The sequence below is a fragment of the Rattus norvegicus genome, chromosome 8, assembly GCF_036323735.1.
Source record: "Rattus norvegicus strain BN/NHsdMcwi chromosome 8, GRCr8, whole genome shotgun sequence".
NCBI classification, from domain to species: Eukaryota; Metazoa; Chordata; class Mammalia; order Rodentia; family Muridae; genus Rattus; species Rattus norvegicus.
The window spans coordinates 99,657,123-99,669,253 of NC_086026.1; the positions used below are offsets into that span (position 1 = coordinate 99,657,123).

At 46.8% G+C, this 12,131-nt stretch overlaps 1 protein-coding gene across 4 annotated transcripts in view; it reads right to left on the bottom strand.

Annotated features, from left to right (window-relative positions):
* The window catches only part of Tbc1d2b (TBC1 domain family, member 2B), a 68,651-nt gene that overhangs the window by 31,104 nt on the left and 25,416 nt on the right, over nucleotides 1-12,131 (bottom strand). For 3 of the 4 annotated variants that reach the window (XM_063265567.1, NM_001413794.1, XM_039081538.2), the window contains exon 3: nucleotides 9,168-9,336. In XM_063265567.1, the coding sequence (XP_063121637.1) occupies nucleotides 9,168-9,336 (169 nt within the window). Of the gene's footprint in view, nucleotides 1-5,329; nucleotides 7,716-9,167; nucleotides 9,337-12,131 lie in introns of those variants that run through there. The other variant, XM_039081539.2, reaches the window with a different exon arrangement.

A 12,131-nucleotide genomic window follows, 5' to 3' on the forward strand; every position in this document is an offset into this window, starting at 1 on the left:
TAACTTCAGTTCTAGGAGTTATGATGCCTGTTCTCTGTGGCACCAGGCATACATGCACTACACAAGTATACATACACACAAATAAGTCGTACTCATTAAATAAGCATTTTGCTTATTTACTGGGAGGAGGGGGCAGGAGGGATGTGCACCACGGTGCATGCGTGGAGGAAGCCAGAGGACAGGTTTCCAGGTCTCCGGTAATCAGTCTTGGTGGTGGGCACATCTGTCTGCTCGGCAGTAATCTCATTAGCCCTTTCCACGTTATTTTTGATAAAAGGTCTTGCTGAGCCTGGCACTCACTGTGTTAGCTAGATTGGCTGGCCAGAAAGCTTTTAGGAGCTCCTCCCCAGGACTGGGGTTACAGATGGTACCCTAATGCTTGGCTTTTACATGGGTACTGGGGATCCACAATCAGGGCCTCATGCTTATTCATTGAGTCATCAAGTTCCTTAACATTTGTGCTTTATATAGCTTTGGTTATCCTGGAACTCCTTTGTAGGCCAGGCTGGCTTCAAACTCAGAGACCTGCCTGCTTCTACCTCCCAATACTTGTGTTTTTAAAAGCATGGTTTACTCCCTTGTATATGAATTATACTAAAGTTATAGAAGGTTTTAGGGGAACAAAAAGAAACTATATAGCACACATAGGTTCTCATCCTGCTGGCAAACTATGTGAAGGCATTGCTTTGCGTGCACACACGCATGCAAGCACACACACATGTAGCTTTAACGTTGAGTTCCTAGAACTCGGTGATTACACTTGTCTGAGTCCTGGCAGCTGGTTTCTTACTAAGTACTGAAACCACCGGCGGTAAACAGAGTAAGCGCTCCATGTTACTCACAGCCTAATCTCTTCTGCTGCCTGGCTCTGTGCGGAGTGGCTCTGTCAACATCCGGGGAAACCTAAAAGAGCACGCTATAGTGTCTTAGTGAATTCTGGTTTCACAACATCTCAAAACTGTGGAGAATATGATTTCAAAATAGTTGCTCTGGAAGAGAAGGAAGTCTCACAAGTGCTTCATCTGCCCCTGCACATTCCCAGCCCCTGTGAACCTGCCCCCAACAGTTCGAGGGACATTTTCCAGGCCTGAACTCCTTGTGTCCTGCTCTCCTATGACATGTTTCAGGCGTTAGAATCTCCTTGCCACTTGGCATGGCTCCAGAATGTGCTCTTGTGCCCTCCCTCCTTGGGAACGGTTGTGGAACACACTGCCAGTGAGGAGCGTGCTCGGAAGGAGTGAGCTCTGCCTACCGCTCCTGCTCTTAGAGTCAACAAAAAAAGGAGAAACCAGAGAAGACCCGAACTCAGCCCAGGCGGGAAGAAAGGCAGTTTCAATAACTAACTTCCCTGTCATCTGCTTCCCCAGCAGGGCTTGTTTCCAGGCTGTTGCAAACCCCTGCAGCTGAAGGACAGCTGAGGGACAGCCTAGGGTGCTGTGTCAACTGCCAAGGCTTGGGCAATGGAGAAATGAGATTGGTTTCAAAGTGAACCCTCTTTCAGTTGAAGTATATTTAATCAAGCCCTGGGTGAGTGTGTTCTTGGCAGAACCCAATTCTTCATTGTGCAACACACTGTGCCACACTTTCCAAAATAAATAAATATAATTTAAATTAACTCAAACTGTATTTTTTTTTCTTTTTTTCGGAGCTGGGGACCGAACCCAGGGCCTTGCGCTTGCTAGGCAAGCGCTCTACCACTGAGCTAAATCCCCAACCCCCAAACCGTATTTTTATACTCAAATACTCACTGTAAGCATGAGCAAGTGGACACTGGAAGTTGAGGGAAGTGTTTAGAAAGGTCCCATCAAGTCTCTCCAGAGCCTTTAACTTCTCAAGCTGCCTGTACAGCCACACTGTGGCCAGCACCTGAACTCCTCAGTGGTGAGAGGCTGGGCTAATGTGAGCTTGGACTTACAGAAGGCTGGAGGCAGCAGGGGAGCAGGCGATCCCAGAGGCAGTACTCAGCTCCCTTCCCTTAGACCGAGGTCAGAAAAACAAAGCAAGGTGTAGCCTCTCACTGATGCCTTCCTCCCCGAGACAGAGTGACTAGCAATGCCTCCTCTGAAGTGATGAGCAGATACCACAGTTGGGGAACAGATGGAATAAACTAGGGCCAGCCATGCAGATGAACTCTGTGGACCAGCCCCAACAGAGCTACCGAGTTAGGTCGCTCCAGGCTATACAGTGTCTCAGCTCTAGGAATCATGAAGCTGTCATCCACACCCCGTTGCTGCCGAGCCTCTCACTGCAGCTGAGAGCACAGTCCTGGTGAAAGTGGGCCTCATGACTTGGTGGACAGAGAAGCACATCCAGGGGAAAGTCAGGCAAGCGCTAAGGCACGAGACAGTGGGTAATGTAGGGTCTTTAACAGGCAAAGAGAATTCCGGGGTGCTTACATATACAATTCCATTTCTAGAAGCTACCTCTTGAATAGGGACTTAAAAAGGCTTCTTTTTTTTTCTTTCTGTTTAAGCCCTTGAGAAGGAGCAGGCTTCTCTCTTTACAAGCACGCCTGCCTTTCACCATCAAGTAGAAACACATGACTAGGAAAAAGGACAGACTGAGTGAAGCTAGTGGGTGGCAGCACTCAAGCCAGGTGAGCGTGCTAGCTAAGGGAAAGCTCACCGCGGTGGGATAAACAATGCCCACTGCCCATGATGTGCATATCTGAATCCCAGGAATGGAACTCTGCTGTTGGGATTACACGACGAATCTTGAGTTGGGGAGGTCATGCTGGGTTATCTGAGGCAATGAGAAAGGCTATCTTTCTTGTCATCAGAAAGGCTAAGAGAGCAGAATGAGCTGATCCAGGACACGGAGAACTTGGCTCCTGCAACAAGTAGACCCAGCAGCACCAACAGAAGAGGACGACTGCTCTCCCTGCCATAGCTCCCAGCTCTAAAGAGAATGTGAGACTTGGATTAGTGAATTCCTGATGGCCTTGGGTAAGGGCAGAGATGGACACTCTTTGGGGCTCGGTTTCCTATACTGAGTCAGATGCCATCCTAGCCATGGTTAAGGTCTTCCAGTCTGCAAGCCACAGCCATGATTTCTTTTTTTTTTTTTTTTTTTTTTTTTTGGTTCTTTTTTTCGGAGCTGGGGACCGAACCCAGGGCCTTGCGCTTCCTAGGTAAGCGCTCTACCACTGAGCTAAATCCCCAGCCCCAGCCATGATTTCTTTAAAGCTAAAGAAGTCCTGATAGTGACCAGGTCCTTGGAAGTGCATGGTTCCAACCATGATGGAAAGACTAGACATCAACAGCAACACATACAGCCTGGCCAACTTCTTCCACCACCTTCCCTGTGGTTCCCCTCTAGAAGATCTGGCTCTGAAAACACCAACGTGACTACAAGCCTCAAATGTCTTGGCACAGGCTGAGCTATGCCTTAAAATGAGGAAAATATAAACAAGTACCACCCAGCCACACACATGAATGACTTCCCCAAATGAACCAGATATCTGGGTACTGGTTAGGGCTGAGGTTGCCTTTTCCTTGAAATGGGGCTCTGAAAGAATTGAGTCACCACCAGGCATAGGCCTAGATGACAAAACCAGTAGATTCTTGGGAATCTCAGTCACGCATACAAGTGACGTTGCTACCAGGCTTGAGGGGTCATGAGGAGAGCAGAAATGAAGGGCTAGGAAATAGTCAGCAATAGAAAAAGGTTTCTAGCAAGTTCAGCCTTCCCATTCATCTGGGAGGCAGAGTGTGTGTGTGTGTGTGTGTGTGTGTGTGTGTGTGTGTGTGTGTGTGTGTGTGTTCACCTGACATGAAGGGAAAACTCACTATATTTATGGCCTCAAAGAGTCAGAGCAATGCCAAGAGCAGCAATGTCTGTAGCACTGCATCCTCTAGGCACCGTGGCCGAGCACTGACCATCAGTCAGACCCTGTGAGGCAGTGGTTATTCAGAATGCCACCTGGAATGCCATACGAGGTCTAGCTCCTGTACCTGGCGTGGTCTGAATGGTGGGTGGGTTAAACGACAAAGTCATCAAAGCAGGAAACCAAGTAAAAGTAACTACAGCTGCAACAGGGGTGCCTAAGCACGAGTGTAGAAGTGGGCCTGCCTGCCAGGGCTACGGGCTACCGTCTGCTTGCCAGGATAAACCACACTTGTGCGATGCCACCCGACTTCTCTAATCCTGTTCTGCTGCTGCTGCTCTTAAGGAAGTAAGGACACACACTTACAATATAAGACGAGAATCTTAAAGGCTTTCAACAAGTCTTCTTCTAATTCCTCATAACCATGTCACCTACTGTCCCTCAACAATATTTTAGTGGCATGGCCACCTTTATCAGTTTTCCCCTAAGCATCTAACTCATTTTTAGTGGAAAGTAAATCTCCTATATCTTAAGGAATTACTAAACGATTCAATCGTATAATGCAAGAACAGTTACAATGGGCATCTGCGGCTGTGTGGAGGAGAATGTTCCCCGTATATCTGAGTACTTGTTACCCAACTGGTGGAACTCTTTGCGAAGGCTTAGGAGGTGTCCCCTTGTTGGAAGAGGTTTCAAGAGCCCAAGTCATTCCCAGTTATCTCTCTCTACCTCCTGCGTGTGGATAAGGATGTACGCCTCAGCTACTGCACCAGCGCCATGGGGGCTCTAACCATTTCTAACTGTGAGCCCCAAGTCAAGCATCTTCTTTTACAAGTTGCCTTGGTCATGGTGTTCTGCCATGACCACTGAACGAAGTCACTACGACAGCCATCAGTCATTAGACTCCTGCAAGTTTCTACTCGGCTGTAGGAGCAGGGCCCTCAAGTCTTGAACAACAGTGTGAAACTGAAACTCAGTTCATCAGGGAGTCTCACAGAGGACCCTAACTGTACTGGTGGATATAATGTGCACACAGACACATGGTTATCCTCAACCCTGACCACAATCAATTTAGTACTAGCTCAAATCCATTACAAAAATTTAACACTTGAGCCGTTGTTCCTTTTAGGGAAAAACAGCTTTACTACTTCTAAAGTCATAAAGTCCTCTCTGTGTTAGGGTTGTACTCAGAAGGCACAAGCCTGCTTAGCATGTTGCAATCCTTGGAACCATTAAAAAAAAAGTTCTCCTTTCCCTCAGATCGTTTTGTTTTAACCTTCCTAACACGTGCCTACGAGTAAAAAGAAAAAAAAAAAATAACCGCCTGAGATCTGTCTGAGCAGCCTACTTCTTCAGAGCGTGGACCCATGGAATGTCACAGGAAGTCACTTGTCACAAGACATTCTCTCTCCTAAAACCGGAGTCCCATGTTGCTCCACGTGGCTTGTTCATAGTAACCTTTTCCCATCTGGCCCATCTCACAGGGCATGCACGGTTACTTACAGATGAGACACGAAGGCACAGAATGGCGACTTGCTTGGGACAGCTGCCTATGAACTGGCACAGCTGAGAATCCTCTAGGGGAGTCTGCATCTTACGCCATGACAGCACAGCTGGCGCTGCTCCTGCTGACGTCACCTCCAAACTTGCTTGCGAGTTTTCTCGAACACAGCTGACACGTGCTCTCTTTTCCAGGTGGAGACAGTCTGAGCTCTGGGAAATGGGAGCCTAGCACTGTAGGCTCATTCCACCTCACTCCACTGTCTCCTCTTGGGGCAGAGGGGGCCGCACAACTACACCCCTGGCTAACCAAGAGCCCTCCACACACATTCTTGTTGTTTTACTGAGACTCTGTCTGGCCATTGGAGGAATCATGCCCAGTTCTGGTAGGCTCTTATGTTGAAGAATGAAAGGATATGAAGTCCTCATTGGAGGGACTGGGACGGGCCTTTCAGTTCCGCCACACACTTCTGTAATGCAGCCTTGAGCAAGTCGCTTTAATTCTCTAAGCCTCAGCTTTTTAACATGAAAAATGAAGCAAGAGTCTCTGTGGTTTCCTGACATTTTTAGGAGCACAGAGCCCTTTCTTTACTAAGAAGCACGATATGGTGCTGGGTCAGGGGAGGCAGACTTCCCCTTGCCTCCTTCCCTGGGGACTGGGAGATACTGAGTGGGGCCTCCATCAGAATAGTCAGACGTTCACAGGCAACTGGGGCTCCACGAGATAGGAGAGAGAGGGCCTCTGCCGATGGGTAGTGAGGCGGAGGCTTGCAGATGAAGAGGAAAGAAGCACGTGGCCAGAATGCAGAGGCTCAGAGATGGAGAATTTTGGAAAACAGATACTCAAGGGACAGACTAGAATCACACTGCTGACACTTAAGTGACAAAGGAGGAGGCTTGGAACAGTTGCCCCCATGACTCTTTGATGCAGGATGAGCATGTGGTCAGTGGAAAGAAGGGTGGAACATGGATAAAATAGAGCAGAGCCAGACCAGGGGTGAGGGCGAGACCACTGCCCAGGCAGAGGCAGAGTGGACAGGCCTCTTAGTAATCTCTTTCATTGAGGCCTTCTGAGGTCTGGAGACCCCTGTAACATTCTACTTGGTCAATACAAAGTTAATGTCTGAAGAACTGAAAACACACGAAAACGAATTTATTATATGCAACCAAGAAGTATGGGGAAGTATGGCGAAGACACTTGCTAAAACAGTGTATTTTTAGGTGGTGGCTTCTACAACATTCTGGGCACCCAGGGAGATTGCTGAAGCACAGCTGTCTGACAGGGCACTGGTCATGACGTGGGTTCTACAGTAAACCAGAAAGCTTTCACGTGTCCCCAAAATGTGGAGTACAAACCTTCCTACTAACTCCCATGTCCAACTTAAGCCAAATTTTCTAAGATTCTGTGGCCACCAAGTGTATTGCTGTGAACATCGATGAATCACCTCCATTTAAGTAATACATATGACTCAACAATAAAAATCAATGCGATTTTAAACAGGCAAAGACTCTGAACAGACCCAACGTAACACTGCCCCAAGGAAGATACACAAACGACCATGTGAGGAAAGACGCTCAATGTTGATATCGTCAAGGAAATTCACATCAATCCTACAATAAGACAGCAGCCGATTCACACTAGCAGGATGCCTAAGATAAGAAAGGTGACAACAAGGGCTGGGGAGATGGATCAGTTGGCAAGAATGCTTGCAAGGCAAGCATGAGTCCTTGAGAATTCACATTGAAAAAAAAAAAAAAGGCAGGTGTGCTCCTGCACACCCCTGTAATCGAAACACTGTGCGTGTGAATGCAGGAGGCTCATGAGGACTGTTTGTATTTATGTAAATCCAGGAAGATCACGAGGACTCATGTGTGTGTGTGTGTGTGTGTGTGAGAGAGAGAGAGAGAGAGAATCCAGGAGGACCATGAGGACTTGTTGGATCCCATCCTAGTTGTGGGTCCAGAGATCTATCTCAGGAGAATAGGAAAAGGATATAGTAGGGGCTCTGATGTTCATATAGGTGGAGAGATGTACACACATGTGGGCACATGCTACACACGGACAGAGAATCTCATACGCTGCGTGTCAGACCGAACAACTGGGTCAGCCTGGCAGTTCCTCAAAGGGTTAGACACACTCACTATGGATCTAGCAACTGTGGGTACTTAGCCAACAGAAACAAAACTGTGTGTCCATGCAAAACCTTGCACATAGGGTTTATATTACCACTAATTCCAACAGTGAACACGTAGAGGAGCTGGGGAGATGGTTAGGAGCATCTATATGCTCTTGCAAAGGACCGGGGTCTGGCTCCCACCTCCCACATGTCAGTTTATAACCACCTGTGACTCTAAGTTCCAGGGAACGGGATGCCCTTTCTGGCTTCCGAGGGTTTTTTCATGTGGTACCCATTAAACTCACACAAGCACACAGGCACATATACACATTTAAAAAAATGAGAGATTTGAAATCAACTCATGCTCCCCAACTAATGAACAATACCAAGCAAAATACCAAAACATGGTTTATTCATGCATAGTTTCAGCTGTCAATCGAGAAGAGACTGACCATCTGGAAAGAGTGCTTTTATGAGGGAAATGTCAAGATGAGGTCGGACTTGGACAAGACTGAGGGGGCTGTCTTGATTACATTAGTTGATGCTGGAAGAGCTGGTTGAGTCTTGGGCTATACATAAGAGAAAGTAAGCCATGGACAACACACGAGCTTTCCTTCTGTGCGCTCGTCTGAGGATTTGCCTCAGACAATTTCAGGTTCCGGACACCCTGCCTTCCCCACAGTTATGGTGTATAACCTGGAATTGTAAGCCTAATAAAGAAAGTTGCTTTTGTTAGATTGCTTTATCATGGCAGCAGGAAACAGAACCAGGATACACTTAGCCATCAAAGGGAACGATGAGTCTATGTACAGCCACCTTGATAAACCTTGAAAACATCATGCAAAGCGAAGAAGGCCACATAGTATGTTATGCGATTCCACTTACATGAAGGTTCAGAACAGACAGATCCACACAGACAGGAAGCAGATCGGCCTAGGACTGAGGTGGGGAGAGAGGGAAGAAGGGAAGAGAGGCAGGAAAGGACTGTATAAAAGCTGTCTTTTGGGGATGACAAAAATGTTCTAAAATTGAGCCAGGCTCACATATGTCTGTAGTACCAGACTCAGGAGGCTGAGGAAGGAGTATAGCTGCAAGTTCAAGACTAGCCTTGCGTATTTAGCAAGACCATAGCTAAGAAAGAAAAAAGCAAGCAAACACAACAAAATGTTCTGAAATTGACTGTACAACTCTTGAGTATATGAAAACCAGCCAAATACTAAATGGTAAATGGATGAATTATATCACAAAAAGGCCATTCTTAAAAACTAATAGGGCAAAACACATAAAGCAGACAAAAACCTACCTCCATTCTCACTGGTGCACACACAGCCAGAGAACAGAACCCCACAGCAGAGACTCTGCACCAGCCCTGAGATTTAGGAAGAGGGTGAAGCTGGAAGGACAAGCCCAGCCCTCATCGGGAAGCCTCGGCATCCCACACACACTCCTCCCTCCAGTTTCAGTCTCTGTAGAGGGCCAGCCATCTGATCTAGCGAGTAGAGTCAGGCAAGCAGATGAAACCACGTGATGACCAGAAACAGAGCAGGCACACTGTCTACAGCTTCAGACACATGGCCTCTGCCAACCTGTGCTGCAGAGCACAGAGGCCCTTCATAAGTGTAAAGTGCCTCTCTGACGTCACATATAAACACATAGCCTGCATTATAACTCATTGTCAGAGAGACTCCATCTCCAACAGCACACGCGACTTCCCAAAGACTCACTTGATCTCATTTCCCCACTGCTTCAGAGAGTAAAAGTTAATGGAATTCGGGTGCCCGGGGGCTGGATGATGAGCAGCCCGGTCCCCCACCAGCTCTCCAGGGGCAGCTTCCACGGCGAGCACAGTTCTGGCTTTTTCTGCAGAAGGATTTGGGTGCTGGGAAATTATATCTGGAAGAAAGGTAGATAATTGTTAGTTAACCCAAACTTTCACAGGAAACCTACCATCCCAGATAAAACGCTGTCTTCCTACATACACTACCTAACAGTATCAACCACACGTGTAATCGTACATTTTGATGTATGAGTAGCTTTTGTGCTCGTGAGTTCTCTTCATCTAAAGCAGAGCCATGCTTCTCAGAGTAGGGTTATGATGTGCTTTAAGGCCACCGACAACTGACAGCATTGGTCCAGGCAGAGAGAAAAGGCTAAGATTTTCCTCTAGTCTTGTAGGTCAGTAACTGTGGTAAGGACTCTTTTTCAGGCTTAAACTGCTATTTGAAAACAGCACAGCAAGGACCAGCTTTGTATACCCTATTTATTTCATTTCTCCTCGGAAACAGAAAGATTAGATATAAGCATGTTTTCTAGCATCTGTAAACTGTGACAGTGAGAAAATATGGTTTCTCACAGTACAGGAGCTCAGCAAACTGGGAGGCAAAGGCACGATGCCCCAAACTTTTCTTTAAAATGTAAGATTTGGGGACTGGAGTGTTGGTTCAGTGGTGAAGAGCACTGGATGCTCTTATAAAGGATCCAAGTTCAGTTCTCACCACCTACATGGCAGCTCATCGCCATCTAGAACTCCAGTTCCAAGGGACATGACGCCCTCTTCTGGCCTCCAAGGGTACTGCAGTCATGTGGAACACATCAATATAGCCACACACAGCCAAATACTCATACACATAAATAAAATGAATTTTTTTAATGTAACCTCTGGGGATATTCCAGCTAATAATAACATCCATATTATTATATGATGTCCAAGATTTACTTGAGGGTAACAATATTTATACCTTAAATAATATTTGTTTCAAATAACATGCTAAATTGTTTCAAAATTAGAAAGGCAGGTAGGGGTAGGAAATAAAAATGTCATAATAAAAATAGAAATTAATGAAGCCATCTAATAAACATGAAGATAATACTGTTACTCATTTTGCATCACGTTTAAAGCAACAATTCTAACAATCCAAACATTTTGTATTTTTTCCCAGTTGGCAATGTTCTGAAAATAAGCAATGTTTGTAAACAGAACTTCATGTTATTGGATAATAATCAACTTAATCTACATGTCTTTTAAATAAAGTATTAACAATATCAGTGTGAAAACACAATTAGAATGTAACTGCTAACTCCTGACAGCCAAGAAGAAAATTAATTTCTAACAGGACAGGCATACCACAGGGCTGCTTAGGACTGGTTTCCACAAAAGACTAGTCAAGACAGCAGGGCCCAAGTATCCTAGCAGCAGTGATTCCTGGAGACAGATGTCCTAGTTGGGAATGCCTTCTTACAGGCTCTCACTTTGCAGGCAGCTCACAGACTTGAGTACCGTGTCAGTGGGAAAGACTCCAAGAATGCCCTGTGACAGTACCCTGATCGTGACAGGAATGAGGGGCTGCTGTTCTTATGCACTAGGCGCTGAGGGAATAGCACTAATGACATAGGGCTGTTACCCTAAAGGAGAATTCTTTAAGGAAGGTCAATGTGGCCAGCTCCTAGTCACCACAGAACGCAGGAAGTCCTGGTAGCCAGACCCTTGCTCTGGGTTTATGGGCTCCAGGAGAAGCCTGGGAGCCACTGACTGCAGAGAAAGAAAAGCACAGTGGTTGCTCTCTTCACTGAGATGTCGGGGTCCCCTTTAAGATCTTATAAGCAAAAGGGGGATCTCGTAAGCAAAAGTAAAAAAATTCTGACACCACTAATTCGGCCCAATCGCTAGCTACTGTGTTAGGACACTGAGTCCCTGAGCCAGGGATAAGTGTCACCTGCCTTGGCAGGGCCTCATGTGGAAGCAGGGAAGACATCGCTAGACAAAACGCAGCCAGCGCTCATCACCTGAGAATGCTTGGGCCAGGCCCAGGCGCACTGAGACCTACTCTTTACTTCCGAGAAAGACAGAGCTGCTCCACACACTTCCTGAAGGCTGGTCTCTTACAGACCCAACTTGAGTAAGGGAAGGCAGTTGTAAGCCAGGCCAGGAGACAAGACTGACAGGAGCCATTGCTATGGTCTGTCGGTGCAGTGCCCTTTCCTGTGTGGGCTGGCAGGAGGCCAGGAGGCCATGAAAGAGCAGGGGTTGTCACTCTCAGATGTGGCAAGCTACCTATCACCACAAAAACCCACAGTGCACCCAGGAAAGACTTTAGAGGTGCTGGAGGGGGTGGGACAGAAAGGGTCTTCAGGGAGACCATGGGAGACCACATAGCAGAGATGATTTCTATTGGGGTCTTGTATAGAAATGATCTTTAAAACTTGCTTGCCCCACCCCTCTCTGTCTCTCTCTCCATCCATCCATCCATCCATCCATCATCCATCCATCTGTCCATTCGTCCGTCCATCCATCCATCCATCCATCCATCCATCCATCCATCCATCCATCCATCCATCCATCCATGGTTGAGTATGTTCCTGCACATGTACGCTTACTACGTACATGCCTGAATTTCAGTTCAGGTCCCTTGGAACTGAAATTACGGATGGCCGTGAACCATCATGTGGGTACTGGGAATTGAACTCAGGTTCTCTGGAAGAGCAGCAAGCGTCCTTAACCACTGAACCATCTCTCTGGCCCTGAGTATATTTTTATGGTTATTGAAGTTTCAGTTTGGTTTTGCCAGAAACCTCTGCATGCAGCAAAGTGTGTGCATGTTCCAGGAAAATCCCAAGGTTAGGTCACTGGGTGACTGCCCCACTCCAGTGTTGGAGAGCAAGGAACTGGTGTCAGAATAGTGGTGGGGGAG